At 49.7% G+C, this 18,475-nt stretch overlaps 1 protein-coding gene across 1 annotated transcript in view; it reads right to left on the bottom strand.

The window, feature by feature from the left end:
* LRGUK (leucine rich repeats and guanylate kinase domain containing) overlaps positions 1–18,475 on the bottom strand; it is a 59,218-nt gene that overhangs the window by 20,814 nt on the left and 19,929 nt on the right. The window contains exons 8-13 of the mRNA XM_064142748.1: positions 15,768–15,848; positions 13,067–13,153; positions 9,978–10,084; positions 6,656–6,775; positions 3,492–3,588; positions 1,511–1,624 (exon numbers count right to left, since the gene is read on the bottom strand). Of these exons, the coding sequence (XP_063998818.1) occupies positions 1,511–1,624; positions 3,492–3,588; positions 6,656–6,775; positions 9,978–10,084; positions 13,067–13,153; positions 15,768–15,848 (606 nt within the window). The remainder of the gene's footprint in view (positions 1–1,510; positions 1,625–3,491; positions 3,589–6,655; positions 6,776–9,977; positions 10,085–13,066; positions 13,154–15,767; positions 15,849–18,475) is intronic.

Genomic DNA, 18,475 nt, shown 5'->3' with positions numbered 1-18,475 from the left:
AGCATAGAATGGTTTAGGTTGGAAGGGACCACAAAGATCATCGAGGTCCAATGCCCTGCCATAGGCAGGGACACCTCCCACTAGAACAGGTTGCTCAAGGCCTCATCCAACTTGGACTTGAACACCTCCAGGGAGGATGTGGAGCACAGAATCACCCAATGTGATCAAACCATTCTATAATCCCAATAACTTCCCTTCCACACTATTGCTGATACAGCCCAGGATGCTGCTGGCCTTCTTGGCCAGGGGGGCACATTACCAGCTCCTTTTCAGCCAAATGTCTACCAACACCCCAAGGTCCTTTTCTGATGCTGCATCCTTACTGATCACCCCCCACCAGAATGCCCTGTTTCTCCTTGATGCTAAAGCAATGGAGCATACCCAAAGGCCTGAGGCAATATTTTGGGCAGGAGTATTCAAAGATGCAATCTCTTTGAGAGATTACTCTCCCCTCTCTGTGGTTTGTCAGGTGCACAAGCACAGATGGCAGAAGCTCAGAAGTCATGCTGTGTTAGGAAAGGAGGTCACCCACAAAGTGTCAAAACCTATCTGTTGGACTCCCAAAAGAGTAACTTTTCGGCTGATTTTTCTAGTTATGGACTTCTCATTATCTTAGATCAAGATTTGCTGGCTGGGGGTTGAGGTGATGAAAACTAAAGGCAGGCTACATTTCCTTCCACATTCTTAAGCACAGCTCCAGGCTGGGTGGGGAATGGCTGAGAGCAGCCCTGAGGAAAAGGCCCTGGGGGTCTAGGCTGATGCAAAGCTCCACAGCAGCCTGCAGTGTGAGTGCAGCCCAGACACAACCCTGTGCTGGGTGCAGCAAGAGCAGTGTGGGCACAGGGCAAGGGAGGAGATTCCGCCCCTTGGCTCTGCTCTCCTCACACCCCACCTGCAGTCCTGGGGGCAGTTCTGGAGCCTCCAGCACAAGCAGGACATGGAAGTGTTGGAGCCAGTCCAGAGGAGGCCACCAAGATGCTGAGAGGGCTGCAGCAGCTCTACTCTGAGGACAGGCTACAAGAGCTGGGGCTGTGCAGCCTGGAGAAGAGAAGGCTTGGAGGAGACCTTGGAGTGGCCTTCCAGTATCTGAAGTGGGCTCCAGGCAGGCTGGGGAGGGACTATTGACAAGGTCTTGTAATGATAGGAGGAGGAGGAGGAATGGGTTTAAAGTGGCAGAGAGGAGATTGAAACTGGATGTTAGGAAAGGGTTCTTTGCAGTGAGGGTGGTGAGACACTGGCACAGGTTGCCCAGGGAGGCTGTGGAGCACAGAATCACCCAATGTGATCGAAGATCAGTTGTAGACAGCAATGAGGTCAGCCCTGAGCCTCCTCTTCAGCAGGCTCCCTCAGTCTCTCCTCACAGGACTGTGCTCCAGCCCCCCCCCCCCAGCTTTCTTGCCCTTCTCTGGACACCTTCCAGTATCTCAACAATCCCTTCTCCAAGCCTGTAGCATTGCACTGGCTTTGGAATGACTCATTCCACAATGGCTGGGCAATAAGTGATCCTCACCTCTGCTTCCAAATGAACACAGGTTGCAAGGCCTTCTCTGGCAACTGATTCAACAGTCTCTCTTCCCAGTCCATAGCAGTAGCCACTGTATTTATAGGTTGCTATAAACTTCCCCTGAAATTCAAACCAGCAAGAATAATGACAAAGGAAATACCTTAAGGGAAAGAACTTTCATAAAGGAGCATAATCACTGTGGACTTCCTTCCTTTCTCTCCCTTCAAAGTCTCTCCCTGCCTAAGACATCAATGGGAGCACAAAGTCTGCAGCGAGGAGCACATAGCCAAGTCCTGCAGGGTAGCAGCTCCTACATTACTCATGGATTATAAACCACCAGTGTCTTCAAAACAAGCTGCTGACAGGTTCCAGCTTGCATTGCTTATTCATTCCCACTGTAAACAAAGCAAGATCTAAAGCAAGGGGCAGCCTTCCTTTGCCATTGCATCAAAACATATGGCCCTGCCCTACCCAAAAGAAGATGCCAAGGAGAAGAGAGGACAAAAACAAACCTGCAAGGAGAATGTTGAATTGGCCAAGGGATTTCAGAATCAAAACCTGACAACTAAAATGTTGGTTCCCAGTCTTACATCTAGCAGATTATGTTATCTGCAATTAAACTGCTTGATTGCTGAGTTATCCTTAAGGATCCTTTGCTTATGACTGTGCTGGCTGCTCCATTTCTATCTGCTCAAATAACAAGCTCTGTTGTGGCTTTCCAGCCAAAATTTGATCACAGTATCAATCATCAAGGTTGGAAGAGACCTCATAGATCATCGAGTCCAACCCTTTACCACAGAGCTCAAGGCTAGACCAAGGCACCAAGTGCCACGTCCAATCTTGATTGCAGGCAGCAAAAGGTAACAGCAAAAAGTAGCTGCCTGCAGAGGGAAACATGATGCCTTCAGGGTGAATTTGGTAGACCTTCAAAGTCTACTTTTCCTGCAAGGCTGTTGGAAGAGTTTGAGAGAAGAAAAAGAGAAAAAAGACAGCATTTTCCCAAGAGTTTTCCTTACTTTGATACTAGCTACTTGTGTGTGGTGATCAGGTGGCTGGAGAACTTCCCCCCTGTGAGGACAGGCTGAGAGAGTTGGGGTTGTTCAAGACTAGGGGAATGGAGTGAAGCTGGAGATGGGTAGGTTCAGCCTGGATGTGAGGAGAAAGTTGTTGAGCATGAGAGTGGTGAGAGGCTGGAATGGGTTGCCCAGGGAGGTGGTTGAGGCCCCATGGCTGGAGGTGTTTAAGGTCAGGCTGGCTGAGGTTTGGATTGGAAAGGACCTTAAAGATATTCCAGGGCTTGGGGTGGAAGGGACCTTAAAGATCATCTCAGGTTTGGGTTGGAAAGGACCTTAAAGATCATCTGGGGTCTGGGTTGGAAGGGACCTTAAAGGTCATCCCAGGTTTGGGTTCGAAGGACCTTAAAGATCATCTCAGCTCTGGGCTGGAAGGACCTTAAAGACCATCTTGTGTTTGGGTTGGAAAGGACCTTGAAGATCATCTAGGGTTTGGGTTGGAAAGGACCTTGAAGATATTCCAGGACTTGGGTTGGAAGGGACCTTAAAGATCATCTGGGGTCTGGGTTGGAAGGGACCTTAAAGATCATCTGGGGTCTGGGTTGGAAGGGACCTTAAAGATCATTTAGTTTCAACTCCCATGGCATTGGCACGGACACCTCCCACTAGATCAGGCTGCTCAAGGCTCTGGCCAACCTGGCCTTGAACACCTTCAAGGAGGGAGCATCCACACCCTCCCTGGGCAACTTAATCCAGTGTCTCACCACCCTCACTGTAAAGAAGTTCCTTCTAATATCCAATCTAAGTCTACCCTCTTAGAGCTCCATCTTTTCACTGTGGCTGACTGAACATGCCCAGAGAGATAAAAAACTTTACATATATACTTAGAGAAAACCAATCAGAGCTGGAATGAAAAGCTGAGATCACTTTGGGTGCAGGAAATAGCTCTGCTGGGATGCTACTCAGGTACTTACCGTGTTCACCATTTGGTCAAAGGCTTCTTGGGAAATGAAGTAGTAATCAAGTCTGTTTTCTTCACCAAAGTAAGCTGCCCTGGTAGTGTGGCAAGGACTGGAAGATATATGGTACAATAAAGAAATAACCTGGTTTCAATCACAGCAGCAGCTATGGAATAGGGGAGGGGGGAGGCAGGGGGCAAAGGGAGAATACTACAAAGCATTTTATTTATAAGAAGAAAAGAAAGATGAGAACTATGATGAGGTGCAAATCAGAGCTGCATGTTTGAAAGATTAACCCAGAACTAGAAAAGAGAGTTTCAATGCAACATCACTTTTGGGCTAGAAATTCTCACCCCAAGCCACCTTACTCCACCAGCCCCAGCCTGAACTGAAGCTGTCACAGCTCCCTGTAATAGAGAAATGATGAAACCTTTTATTTCTTCCCCACTTATGTCAACTTCTGAATGATAGAAAGTAGAATCCTAAGTATGGGAAAGGAGTTAGGCTGAAATGTGAGGTTAAGAAACAGCTATAAGGACCAATCATTAAATAGGCCTCTAATAATAAGGGCAGAAACAATCCTGAAACTAAGGAGATAAGTGGGATACAAGGCAGGGAAAAGTAATTGCCTGCCACCACAGAAGGAGAATAGGATAAACCTCAGATAAGTGACATTGCTACCATGCTGAGACATTAAAATGAAACCCCAAACCCCAACTGAAGCAAGGCATGGAGCAAATATGGGCTGAATGATGTAGCAGCTCGTGGTCTGTCTTAGGAGATTAGAGTTTGCTGCTTGGTTCTGCTTTGCTTAGAATTTGTACATGGTAGGAGAGCAGGAAGAAAAGTGGAGCTTTGCCACTGATTCACACAGAAAACACTTTAACTCTTTGCCTCCTGCTGCATTGTCCTGGAAAATATGGCTAAAAAATATTCCACCTATTAGGATGTCACCTACCAGGCCACTCCTGTTCATTTACTCATGGTGGCTGAGTTATAAACCATTTGGCCACAATAACCCCAACCCCAAGCAGCACTACAGGCTGGGGACAGAGTGGCTGAGAGCAGCCAGACAGAGAGAGAGATGGGGGTGCTGGGAGAGAGGAGCTGAAGCTGAGGCAGCAGTGCCCAGGTGGGCAGCAGAGCCAATGGCATCCTGGGCTGGCTCAGGAGCAGTGTGGGCAGCAGGACAAGGGAGGTTCTTGTGCCCCTGTGCTCAGCACTGCTCAGGCCACCCCTGGAGTGCTGTGTCCAGTTCTGGGCTCCTGAATTGCAGAGACATGATGCTGGAAGGTGTCCAGAGAAGGGCAAGGAAGCTGGTGAGGGGCCTGGAGCAGAGCCCTGTGAGGAGAGGCTGAGGGAGCTGGGGGTGTGCAGCCTGCAGCAGAGGAGGCTCAGGGCTGACCTCACTGCTGTCTACAACTCCCTGCAGGGAGGCTGTAGCCAGGTGGGGTTGGGCTCTTCTGCCAGGTAACCAGCAACAGAAGAAGGGGACACAGTCTCAAGCTGTGCCAGGGCAGGTCTAGGCTGGATGTTAGGAGGAAGTTGTTGTCAGAGAGAGTGATTGGCATTGGAATGGGCTGCCCAGGGAGGTGGTGGAGTCACTGTGGCTGGAGGTGTTGAAGCCAAGCCTGGCTGAGGCACTTAGTGCCATGGTCTGGGTGCTTGGCCAGGGCTGGGTGCTAGGTTGGGCTGGCTGAGCTTGGAGCTCTCTTCCAACCTGATTGATTCTATCATTCTATGATCTCCAGAAGTGCCTTCCAACCCCCACCATGCTGGAATTCTGTGCTCATAGAATCAAGCAGGTTGGAAGAGACCTCCAAGCTCTTCCAGCCCAACCTAGCACCCAGCCCTGTCCAGTCACCCAGACCATGGCACTAAGTACCTCACCCAGGCTTTGCTTCAACACCTCCAGGGATGGCAACTTGGAGGTCTCTTCCACTATGGTTGATTCTGTGATTCTAAGAAGTTTAGCCTGCTGCACATCTGTGCTGGTATTAGAAGCTGCTCCTTTATTCTATCAGCAAGCCACAGCAATTACACATGCCCTGTGAAAAGAAATCACTTCATTTGCTTTAAGGTACTCTGGCTGCATCCAGCTTTAAAGGTCAGTGCTGAGCACTCAGCAGATGGTTCCAGGGTCCAATCACACTTTATTTTGGTTGAAACATTCCCACCTTTTTTTAATTGCAGGGCCATGTTTACATTCAAACTGCCAGGGTAGCTGGCATGAAATACATTTTTAATGAGTGGAATGTATGAAATTTTAACAGTGTAAGCCATAAAAGTGCTTAAATCTCCACTGAATAATTAAAACACAACTTTGCTTTATGGTTAGCAATTTTCTGCTCTGTTAAGATTCTGCCTCTTCCCACTTCTCCACTGCCTGGTTTGGGTGGGTTTTGTTGACTCTCTTGTGCATCAAACTTTTAGGAGGTAAAATGCACAGCATAAAAACAATGCTCTTAAACACAGAGTGCTTGGGAAAATTCAATTGCCTTGCCATTTTCAACTCAGCCTTTTAAAACAGACTAGCTGCTTCCAGGAAAGGCAAAAAGGCATCTTTTCAGTCACAAATGCTTGCTTAAAATGTCCTCTCCAAAGTTGCCAGCTTAATGATTTCATCCTGCAAGTGGCTGCAATCTGAGCAGAGAATCATAGAATGGTTTAGGTTGGAAGGGAGCTCAAACATAAAGCAGTTCCAACCCACTGCCATAGGCAGAGGCATCTCCCACTAGAACAGGTTGCTCAAAGCCTCATCCAACCTGGACTTGAACACCTCCAGGGAGGTGGTGGAGCACAGAATCACCCAATGTGATCAAAGATCCCTGAGCAACCTATGCCAGTGTCTCACCACCCTCAACCTGTGCCAGTGTCTCCCCACCCTCACTGCAAAGAACCCTTTCCTAACACCCAGTTTCAATCTTCCCTCTGCCAACCTGGCCTTGACCACCTCCAGGGAGGTGGTGGAGCACAGAATCACCCAATGTGATCTTTGATCCTGGCAACCTGTGCAGTCCAACCCTGACTGATTCTGTGATTCAATGAACATTTATTGGTTTAACTTTTAAGAAGCTTAACTTTCAAGAAGTTTTAACTTTTAGGAAGTTAAACCTCATCCAGTGGCAATTCCAGCCCTGATCACTCAGTGTTCTTCTCAAGTTAGGGAGTAAACTTACCCATATCTGAAGAAGTTGTTGAACTGCCTGCAGATCTTATGAGTGAGCTCTCTCTTACCACAGGCTAAAGGGCCAACTAATACCAGCATGGGGTAGGCAGCATCAAGACTAGGCAAAGTGCTGTGAGAAAGGAAAACAAAGAGCCATTAGAGCCCCCTACAAGCAAACTCTTCAACAACTTTCTTCAGAGCTTCTGCAGAAACTTTGTTGTTGTTTCAGCTCATCCCAACTGGACACAGGCACTGAGTGCAGCCTCAGCAGGTTTGCTGCCCACACCAAGCTGTGTGGTGCAGCAGCAAGGCTGCAGGGCAGGGATCCAGCCAAAGGGACCTGGGCAGGCTGCAGAGGTGGGCACAAGTCAAGCTCAGGAGGTGCAACAAGACCAAGGGCAAGGTCCTGCAGCTGGGTCGAGGCAATGCCAAAGACAAATGCAGGCAGGGCAGTGAGTGGCTGGAGAGCAGCCCTGAGGAGAGGCACTTGGGGGTGCTGCTGGAGGAGAAGCTCAGCAGTAGCCAGCAGTGTGCACTTGCAGCCCAGAAAGCCAAGCAGAGCCTGGGCTGCAGCAGCAGCAGTGTGGCCAGCAGGGCCAGGGAGGGGATTCTGCCCCTCTGCTCTGCTGAGACCCCAGCTGGAGTCCTGCATCCAGCTCTGGAGCCCCTGGGACAAGAGGGCTGTGGAGATGCTGGGTCAGGAGGATGCTGAGAGGCTGCAGCAGCTCTGCTGTGAGCACAGCCTGAAAGAGTTGGGGCTGTGCAGGCTGCAGCAGAGGAGGCTCCCAGGTGACCTTCTTGTGGCCTTCCAGGATCTGAAGGGGGCTACAAAAAAGCTGGGGAGGGACTTTGGAGGCTGTGAGGGAGTGGCAGGAGTGGGGGGAATGGAGCAAAGCTGGAGGTGGGGAGAGTGAGAGTGGAGGTGAGGAGGAAGTTGTTGAGCAGGAGAGTGGTGAGAGGCTGGAATGGGTTGCCCAGGGAGGTGGTTGAGGCCCCATGGCTGGAGGTGTTTGAGGCCAGGCTGGCTGAGGCTGTGTGCAGCCTGCTCTTGGGTAGGGTGTCCCTGTCCATGGCAGGAGGGCTGGGACTAGATGATCCTTGTGGTCCCTTCCAATCCTGATTCCCACTGCTCACAGCAGAGACAAAACACCAGGAGCTGCCTGTGCTCAGATTGGCTTGCTCTAAACATAAAAATAGCACAAAGCACTGCATTGAAGACCCCTGGGTCTCCTTTGCAAAAGAAATTATGGGATGTCTATGATAATCTTTCCTGATTTGAAGCCTTTTCTAAACGTCCCTCTGCAGCCACAGCGTTGCTGGGGTTTGCTGAAGAGTTCTCCCAGCCTGTTGCAGAGATGGCAGTATTTTAATGAGAGGGATAATAAGATGAGGACTCAATCCTGCAAACCCTCCTGCACTCCTGCATGTAACCCTGCTGCCTTCTCTGGCCTTGCCAGCTGAAGGTGGCAATTTGTAAAGGAGAATTCAGTTGAATTCAATGAAACCCACTTAAGATCCTCAAACCCCACTGAACACAGCACCAAATAAAATAACCATAAGTGCTGCAAAAACACAAAGCCTTCCATTTCCTCCACACTGAGCAGATGGATCCAGCTCAGATTTCCACTTCCAGCTGTAAACAGTGGAATGAAAAGCATTTCTGCACTTCTGAGTGGCCAGCAGTTTATTTAGACAGCTAAAAATGGAATGCAGCTATGACTCTGCTTTAAGAACTCTCAGCTAGAGCTGAGGATTAAGCCTCAGCTTGGATGCTGTCAGGAAGAGCTGAAATGATTTGAAGCCCACTTATTTTTAACTACAAAATGGCTTTAACTGAATCCAAAGTTTCAAGTGCAATACTCAGGTGAACAGACCTGTGTGTGTTTAGCTTGCAGTTAAATGGGATTTAAAAGCCATGAACACAAACATCTGCAAATAGTCTATTTCTTCTCCCTCTTCTCTTACAAGCAACTAACTTTGAGTACAGAGAAGGATAATGAAGGGGGGGAGGGGTCTGAGGAGCATGTCTTGACTAAGCAACCTCATAGACTGTGATTGGAAGGACTACTGGAGCTCATCTGGTCCAACCCCCTCTACCAATGCAGTTCAAGTTGCATTGTGGTGCTGAGGGACATGGTTTAGAACCAGGCTTGGCAGAGTTAGAATCATAGAATCAGTCAGGGTTGGAAAGGACCACAAGGATTATCTAGTTCCAGCAGCAGCTGCACACAGCCTCAGCCAGCCTGGCCTCAAACACCTGCAGCCATGGGGCCTCAACCACCTCCCTGGGCAACCCATTCCAGCCTCTCACCACTCTCCTGCTCAACAACTTCCTCCTCACTTCCACTCTCACTCTCCCCACCTCCAGCTTTGCTCCATTCCCCCAGGCCTTCCACTCCCAAAGAAACTAAAAAGTCCCTCCCCAGCTTTTTTGGAGCCCCCTTCAGGTCCTGGCAGGCCACAAGAAGGTCACCAGGGAGCCTCCTCTGCTGCAGCCTGCACAGCCCCAACTCTTTCAGTCTGTGCTCACAGCAGAGCTGCTGCAGCCTCTGAGCATCCTCCTGGCCCTGCTCTGGACACTCTCCAGCATCTCCACATCCCTCTTGTCCCAGGGGCTCCAGAGCTGGATGCAGGACTCCAGCTGGGGTCTCAGCAGAGCAGAACAGAGGGGGAGAATCCCCTCCCTGGCCCTGCTGGCCACACTGCTGCTGCTGCAGCCCAGGCTCTGCTTGGCTTTCTGGGCTGCAAGTGCACACTGCTGGCTCCTGTTGTGCTTCTCCTCCACCAGCACCCCCACTCACAGCATCACCTCCTTCCCAAAGCTGGACCTTTCCTAAGCAGTAACTTGAGAATTTCACCTAAAGAATGTAAAATGTGCCCCAGAGCCACAAAACACAATCATTTGGTTCACAGTGGGGTACCAAGAGTATGAAGAGGAGTAAGCAGAATAGGAAGAAGATGTGCTGTGCAGCTCTGCTGCCTCTGGAGATGTCTAAATTGCCTTTGAGTATTGATAGAAATGTTGCATCTTCCCTTTGCAGTGCACGTGGCCATCTGCTGCAGCAGATTGTTTAGAAGAGATGGAGCTGTGAACAATCTGTCTCAGGCTTTTGAGGTGAGAGACTAACTTCATTTCATAATCAATTTCAACCAAATAAGAGTTGTCTAATTCCCAGCCTGCCAACAAGAGCATTAGAAGACTTCTCCTCTTGGCTAGATCAACCTAAAGGTAGGAGAGAGGCAGGAAAATGTCCCTTGATAATATGACAGCAGATTCTGCTTTCCTTGAGTGCCACCCTCAGGAGGACATAAGAAGTGGAGGCAGAACTTACCTGTCCAAGATTCTCTGGGGCTGTAGCATGCTGTACATCACTTGAGTCATATGATCTCTGGCAGCCACAACTTCGGGAGGAGGATCATATTTATTCACAGCAGCAACCTGTTTTCCCCACAGTTTAGGGTTTAAAGAAACCAGAGGAGTGATGTAATTGTTTCCAGCTGCAATATGCTGTGAATCAAGCTGGCTTCATAGTTAGGAGGCTCAGTCTTTGTGTTTGGCTGCTCTGTGAGCACTGTGCTAGCCAAATCTTTGCAGGTTTAAGCACAATTGGGTGGATGGGTGGAAGGTAGCCAGACACAGCTCACCAGCTTTGATCCAGCCAGCTTTTTACTGGATAAAAAAAACCCCCAGGATGCCACATGAGATGCAAAGTAATTCTGCTTAGGTTTTAATTATCCATTAATTTGCATCCTCTCAGTGCTGGTGGAAGATGCCAAACAGCAACCCTTAGGGACTGAACCCATTCATTTATTCATCAGAACAGAATGGGCACTAACAAAGTCAGCAAAGTGCAATTTCCTCCTGACAAGACATTTCTGTCTTTCCTGGGAGGAGATGCACTCAAAGCTCCAAGGATTCCCTCCTTCCATTCTCTTGAAAGGTCTATTGAGAGTACTGACCACTAATGAGATGCCAATTTATTGGTGTTATTAATGCTGCCCACTCAGAAAGAGGTTAAGAACTGCTGCTGAGTTATTGCACACACACCATCAAACATCAACTAGCCAACATTGCTGCAAAACACTGCTGCAAGCAGCCCTGCTGCATTAGCAAAGAGCACAGTGCAAAAATCAGAGAGTGGTTTAGGTTGGAAGGGACCTCAAAGCTCAGCCAGTTCCAACCCTCTGCCATAGGCAGGGACACCTCCCACTACAACAGGTTGCTCAAAGCCTCATCCAACCTGAACTTGAACACCTCTAGGGAGGTTGTGGAGCACAGAATCACCCAATGTGATCTTTGATCACATTGGGTGATTCTGTGCTCCACAACCTCCCTGGGAAACCTGTGCCAGTGTCTCACCACCCTCACTGCAGAGAACCCTTTCCTAACATCCAGTTACATCCAGTTTCAATCTCCCCTCTGCCACTTCAAACCTATTACCCAACGTCCTCTCGTTACAAGATCAGGGGATCTTTAAAGCAAAACCTTCAGTACTTGAGATCCAGCATCCACATTACTTTGGGATGAGTGAGAGAAGAGACCTCACTTCATGATGTCCCTGCTCACTGCAGGTTGGTAGGACTAGATTAACCAGGTTGGAAGAGACCTTCAAGCTTACCCAGGCCAACCTAGCACCCAGCCCTGGCCAGTCAACCAGAGCATGGCACTAAGTGTCTCATCCAGGCTTGGCTTCAACACCTCCAGGGATGGGGACTCCACCACCTCCCTGGGCAGCCCATTCCAATGCCAATCACTCTCTCTGCCAACAACTTCCTCCTAACACCCAGCCTAGACCTGCCCTGGCACAACTTGAGACTCTGTCCCCTTGTTCTGCTGCTGCTTGGCTGTCAGAAGAGCCCAACCCCACCTGGCTACAGCCTCCCTTCAGGGAGTTGTAGACTGCAATGAGCTCTGCCCTGAGCCGCCTCTGCTGCAGGCTGCACACCCCCAGCTCCCTCAGCCTCTCCTCACAGGGCCACACTGCTCCTGAGCCAGCCCAGGATGCCATTGGCTCTGCTGCCCACCTGGGCACTGTTGCCTCAGCTTCAGCTCCTCTCTGCCAGCACCCCCAGGGCCCTCTCTGCCTGGCTGCTCTCAGCCACTCTGGCCCCAACCTGTAGTGCTGCTTGGGGTTGTTGTGGCCAAAGTGTAGAACCCTGCACTTGGTCTTGTTCAGTCTCATCCTACTGGCCTCTGCTCACCCATCCAGCCTGGCCAGGGCTCTGCTACCCTCCACCAGCTCCACACCTGCTCCTAGCTTGCTATCATCTGCAAACTTAGTGACCCAAATTGGCAGTTGTTTTAATCCTAACAGATGTAGCATGGCTTGGACACTGAAACACTACATGCAGCAGCCAAATTAGAGTAACAGCAGCACAAGAGGGGAAGTTTCTGTTGCAACAGATAGTTGCAGCCAGCAGTCTGAGCAGGTTTTTGTGGGGAAGAAAACTGAACAGGGAAAGCTGTGTGGAGTAGAACAGGAAACAAGTAAGAGTGTAACTCAATTTCCAAGTTCACTTTGTGGCACCACAAACACCCAACAATGGCATTTCAGAAGCAGCACAGTTGTTATCTCTTGACTATTTCATGGCTGCAGTTGCCTGCTTAGATTCACCTGCTGAGTACCAAGGGCTGTTAAATGCATTTCTTCCCTGAACAAAGCTTTTAGGTAAGCTTTGCATTTTCACATACCACAGCTGCTCCAGGAACTCTCTGGACTTAGAAGCACAATTCTCTGACTTGTAGCCTGCCTTGGAAGCTGGAGCATGAGAGATTTGTCACACTCACATGACTACAAAGCTCTATCTGCATGCACAGGAGTTTATATGCTTTACTCAGAAAGAAGTCCAGAATGATATGATGTGCAGAACAGGTCTTATGAAGAGCAACTTAGGGAACTGGGAGTGTTCAGCCTGGAGAAAAGGAGGCTGAGGGGAGACCTTCTGGCTCTCAGCAGTTCTCTGAATGGTGGTTGGAGACAGCTGGAGCTCTTCTTCCAAGAAAGAGGCAACAGGACAACAGGATTTGATTTGGGGTTGTTTAGACTGGAGAAGAGGAGGCTCAGAGCTGACCTCATTGCTGTTGTCTACAACTACCTGAAGGGAGGCTGTAGCCAGGTGGGGTTGGGCTCTTCTCCCAGGCAAGCAGCAACAGAAGAAGGGGCACAGCCTCAAGTTGTGGCAGGGGAGGTCTAGGCTGGATGTTAGGAGAAAGTTGTTGTCAGAGAGAGTGATTGGCATTGGAATGGGCTGCCCAGGGAGGTGAAGTCGCCATCCCTGGAGGTGCTGAAGCAAAGCCTGGCTGAGGCACTTAGTGCCATGGTCTGGTTGATTGGCCAGGGCTGGGTGCTAGGTTGGCCTGGCTGAGCTTGGAGTTCTCTTTCCACCTGGTTGATTCTATGATGCTCTGATGTTTACATACCTTTTCCTCCACTGAAATCTTCCTGCCATCCAGCTCTGTGAGTCGGAGCAAGGTGAAAATCGCCAAGAGCCAATAATCTGCTTGCTCCTGAAGGACAAAGTTTCCACTTTGACAGAAAGTACTTGACTTCATCAAGCTAATGTTTCATTTCAGTCAGTTGAAATTCAATTTGCCTTAATACACTGCAACATAAAAAGCTTTTTACCCTGAAGGATGTCAATACACTGCACAAAGAGACTCTCCAATGCAAGTGTAGCTTCTGCAGCTAAAGCTAAGGGTTGCTTAGAAGTCTACAACTGCTGGAGTTGTTCAGAGGAGGCTCAGGGGTGATCTCTGCTGTCTACAACTACCTGAAGGGAGGATGTAGCCAGGTGGAAAAGATTTCAAACCCTCCAGAACATTGTGATCCAGGGGAACCTGCTTTGGTGACCCTGCTTTATCAGGGTGTTTGCACTGGATGATCTCCCCCTCTGCTCTGCTGAGACCCCAGCTGGAGTCCTGCATCCAGCTCTGGAGCCCCTGGGACAAGAGGGCTGTGGAGATGCTGGAGAGTGTCCAGAGCAGGGCCAGGAGGATGCTCAGAGGCTGCAGCAGCTCTGCTGTGAGCACAGCCTGAAAGAGTTGGGGCTGTGCAGGCTGCAGCAGAGGAGGCTCCCAGGTGACCTTCTTGTGGCCTTCCAGCATCTGAAGGGGGCTACAAAAAATCTGGGGAGGGAATTTGGAGGCTGTGAGGGAGTGGCAGGAGTGGGGGGGATGGAGCAAAGCTGGAGGTGGGGAGAGTGAGAGTGGAGGTGAGGAGGAAGTTGAGCAGGAGAGTGGTGAGAAGCTGGAATGGGTTGCCCAGGGAGGTGGTTGAGGCCCCATGGCTGGAGGTGTTTGAGGCCAGGCTGGCTGAGGCTGTGTGCAGCCTGCTCTAGGGTAGGGTGTCCCTGGGCATGGCAGGGGGCTTGGAACTGGCTGCTCCTTGTGGTCCCTTCCAACCCTGACTGATTCTGTGATCTCCAGAGATCTGTTTCCAAACTGCACTATTCTGGGATTCTCTGTAACACTTTTGACTTTAGCAGCCCTACAGGAACCTTAAAAGTGAATTTTGATTATAAACCCCTCACCATCCAGGCTTCTAAGTCTGAAACAATAAAAAGGAGTAATTAAAAGTCAAATGGAAAAGCTGCTACTGACAAGTTCATCAAGCTTCCTACTTCTAAAAGCAGTAAGGTCCTGTTAAAGGCACTGAAATTCAGACAGCTGTCTTAAGATGATTATTGCATGTACAAGTTATTAAACCAGCAATTGAAAGGAATATGATCAGTCTTTGCTTAGGGGAAGGACATCTAAACAGAAAAGGGCTTTCAGAGTACAGAGGACCAGGGGCAGGCCACAGCAGGTATTTTTACTCATGCTAATTTCATTGTCTGCCACCACAGATCATTGTCAGAACAAAAGCTAAATACAAAACTGGCAGTTAAAGGTAGACAAAGTTAAACCCTGAGCATTTATCTTCTTCCTGACATTGGCAATCACAGTAAAATTCACACACAATGTAGGTATCACAAGAGTCAGGACAACACCATCTTGGATCCTGGGGAGGTCTAGGCTGGATGTTAGGAGAAGTTGTTGGCAGAGAGAGTGATTGGCATTGGAATGGGCTGCCCAGGGAGGTGGAGTTGCTGTGGCTGGAGGTGTTGAAGCAAATCCTGGCTGGGGCACTTAGTGCCATGGTCTGGTTGATTGGCCAGGGCTGGGTGCTAGGTTGGGCTGGCACAGCTTGAGACTGTGTCCCCTTGTTCTGTTGCTGCTTGCCTGGCACCAGAGCCCAACCCCACCTGGCTACAGCCTCCCTGCAGGCAGCTGCAGACAGCAATGAGCTCTGCCCTGAGCCTCCTCTGCTGCAGGCTGCACACCCCCAGCTCCCTCAGCCTCTCCTCACAGGGCTGTGCTCCAGGCCCCTCCCCAGCCTTGCTGCCCTTCTCCAAACACCTTCCAGCACCTCAACATCTCTCTGCAATGGAGGAGCCCAGAACTGGACACAGCACTGCAGGGGTGGCCTGAGCAGTGCTGAGCACAGGGGCACAAGAACCTCCCTTGTCCTGCTGCCCACACTGCTCCTGAGCCAGCCCAGGATGCCATTGGCTCTGCTGCCCACCTGGGCACTGCTGCCTCAGCTTCAGCTCCTCTCTGCCAGCACCCCCAGGCCCCTCTCTGCCTGGCTGCTCTCAGCCACTCTGGCCCCAGCCTGTAGTGCTGCTTGGGGTTGTTGTGGCCAAAGTGCAGAACCCTGCACTTGGCCTTGTTCAGTCTCATCCCATTGGCCTCTGCTGACCCATCCAGCTTGGCCAGGTCCCTCTGCAGGGCTCTCCTGCCCTCCAACAGCTCCACAGCTGCTCCTAGCTTGCTGTCATTGCAAACTTACCAATGCTGGACTCAATCCCTTCATCCAGATCATCAATGAAGACATTGGAAATCTCTTCCAACCTGGTTTATTCTATGATTCTATATACATGTTAGGTACAGAGAAAGTTCCAAGCCAAAATTGGGTAACCACACCAGGGAATCTCTCACTCATTATTTCTCATCCTCTGAAATGACCTGGCCACCCTCAGAGGTGGAAATTTGGGCTAAATAGATTCTGATGTCATCTACAACAGCCGTTCTAGGTTCTCAATTTTTTTCTATTCCTTCCTCTTTGGGGTTTTTTAATTACCTGCAGAGGATTTCTCAGAAGATTTAAAACTCTGAGCAGAGGCAGCTCTTCAATGCATTCAAGTTCATGCAGCTCAGCAACCTAATTAGTGACAGAAACAGAGCATCCATCAGGAGGAACAGAATCCATTCTAACTGGGTGGGGAAAGTGTTTTAATGCCTGCTCCTGAAATCTGGACATAAAGCCCATACAATCCTTATGCTCACAGCATGGTTGTGCATGCTAACTGCATTCAGTAAGGCTCTTCTAGGCACAAAAAGCAGACCACTTGGATGCTAGCTGGAGAATAAGTCTGACACAGACAGCAATTTGAAGCCACCTGCATTTGACCAGTTCTTTCCAATGTCAAGCCCTAACACACCTAGCTTTTATGTGACTGAGGAGCCTAAGTGAGGCAGTTCTGCAGTGATATTTGTGCTTGAGTTGACTAGCAAAAAAAAAATCAAAGATCACATTGGGTGTTTCTGTGCTCCACCACCTCCCTGGGAAACCTGTGCCAGTGTCTCACCACCCTCACTGCAAAGAACCCTTTCCTAACATCCAGTTTCAATCTCCCCTCTGCCACTTTAAACCCATTCCTCTTCACTCTGTCATTACCAGACCTTGTCACTAGTCCCTCCCCAGCCTGCCTGTAGCCCCCTTCAGATAATGGAAGGCCACTCCAAGGTCTTCTCCAAACCTTCTCTTCTCCAGGCTGCACAGCCCCAACTCTCTCAGCCTGTGCTCAGAGCAGAGCTGCTGCAGCCCTCTCAGCATCTTGGTGGCCTCCTCTGGACTGGCTCCAACACTTCCATGTCCTGCTTGTGTTGGGGGCTCCAGAACTGCCCCCAGGACTGCAGGTGGGGTGTGAGGAGTGCAGAGCCAAGGGGCAGAATCCCCTCCCTTGCCCTGTGCCCACACTGCTCTTGCTGCACCCAGCACCGGGCTGTGTCTGGGCTGCACTCACACTGCAGGCTCCTGTGGAGCTTTTTATTAGCCCAGACCCCCAGGGCCTTTTCCTGAGGGCTGCTCTCAGCCATTCACAACCTAGCCTGGAGCTGTGCTTGGGATTGCACCTACCCAGGTGCAGGATCTTTCACTTGGCTTTGCTGAATTTCAACATGTTGGCCTGGGCTCACCTCTCCACCCTGTCCAGGTCCCTCTGGATGGCATCCCTGCCCTCTAGGAAGTTGAATGTGCCACACAGCTTAGTGTCATTAGTGCCTGCCCCCAGCACTGATAGCAAGGATGATGTTATTGCCATCAGGGGTTGGATTCCATTTTGGGCTTTGTACCTATTTGTATCTACTTAAATTTACTCTTATTATTTTCACTACAGCTTGTTTTGTTTCTTTCCCAGCCCATCAGCCTCTCAGCCTTATTCCCTTTTGGGAAGGCAGAGGGGTTCCTAGAGGGTCTGTCACTCCTCTAGCAGCCAGCCCAGCCCTAACCCTTGACATGAGGATATCTGGTTCTCCTCCACTGCTGAAAGACTAAAACTAGGAGACTCCAGATTCTATCCCTGACTCAGCATATATCAAATTGTCTTAGAACATAAACTTCAACCACAGCCTACCCAATATTCATTTTGGGACAAAAAGGCTACTTCAGAACAGTTTTGACCCAGTTAAATGTCATTTGGGTAAGCTTCCTAAATAAATCATAGAATGCCAACCATTAACATTTGAAAATCAGTGACCAGAGATAGAAAAGTGGCTGGAAGAGAAATCTGTGGTGCCCAGTTTGGAAGAAATCAAGCTTTTAAGATCACTGTGAGCTGATGTCACTCAAATCTTTCTGTGTTAATAAATGGAAAATCACTTCAAATTATTCTCCAAGAGGAAATGTTGGGGGGGGGGGGGAATGGTGACTCATTAAACAGTTTCAATAACATCATTAAAAGAGGCACAGTTTGATGAGGTAAAATTAATAGCTTTTGCCTGCCATAAAGAAGAGTGGAAACTTGATGAGGCAATGGAATTGGTGTTATTAATGCTAATAGCAACCATACTGATAGTTACCTTCCTGTCTTGTGCAGTTGATGTACCTTTAAATGTCAACTGGAAGGGTGAGGAAAGGAATTCATAGTGCCACAGAACAAGGGGACAGAGTCTCAAGTTGTGGCAGGGGAGGTCTAGGCTGGATGTTAGGAGGAAGTTGTTGGCAGAGAGAGTGATTGGCATTGGAATGGGCTGCCCAGGGAGGTGGAGTCACTGACCCTGGAGGTGTTGAAGCAAAGCCTGGCTGAGGCACTTAGTGCCATGGTCTGGTTGGTTGGCCAGGTCTGGGTGCTAGGTTGGACTGGCTGAGCTTGGAAGTCTCTTCCAACCTGGTTGATTCTATGACCCAAATTGCTGGGTCATGCTGAACTTGTACACCAGCACTCCCAGGTCCTTCTCCGCAAAGCTGCTTTGCAGCAGGTCAACCCCTCACCTGTACTGGTGCAGGAGGGTTTCTTCACCAGGTGCAGGACTAACTTGTGGAACTTCAAGAGGTTCCTGTCTACCCAACTCTCCAGGTCTCACTACCTGGCAGCACAGCCTGACAGGGTGTCAGACACTACTTCCCATTCATAGAACCACAGAATCAAGCAGGCTGGAAGAGACCTGCAAGCTCATCCAGCCCAACCTAGCACCCAGCCCTAGCCAGTCAACCAGACCATGGCACTAAGTGCCTCAGCCTGGCTTGGCTTCAACACCTCCAGGGACAGGGCCTCCACCACCTCCCTG

Source organism: Pogoniulus pusillus, chromosome 4 (assembly GCF_015220805.1).
Source record: "Pogoniulus pusillus isolate bPogPus1 chromosome 4, bPogPus1.pri, whole genome shotgun sequence".
Classification (NCBI taxonomy): domain Eukaryota; kingdom Metazoa; phylum Chordata; class Aves; order Piciformes; family Lybiidae; genus Pogoniulus; species Pogoniulus pusillus.
Note: the sequence above shows the minus strand (reverse complement) of the source record. Positions and strands in the feature narration are given on the sequence as shown.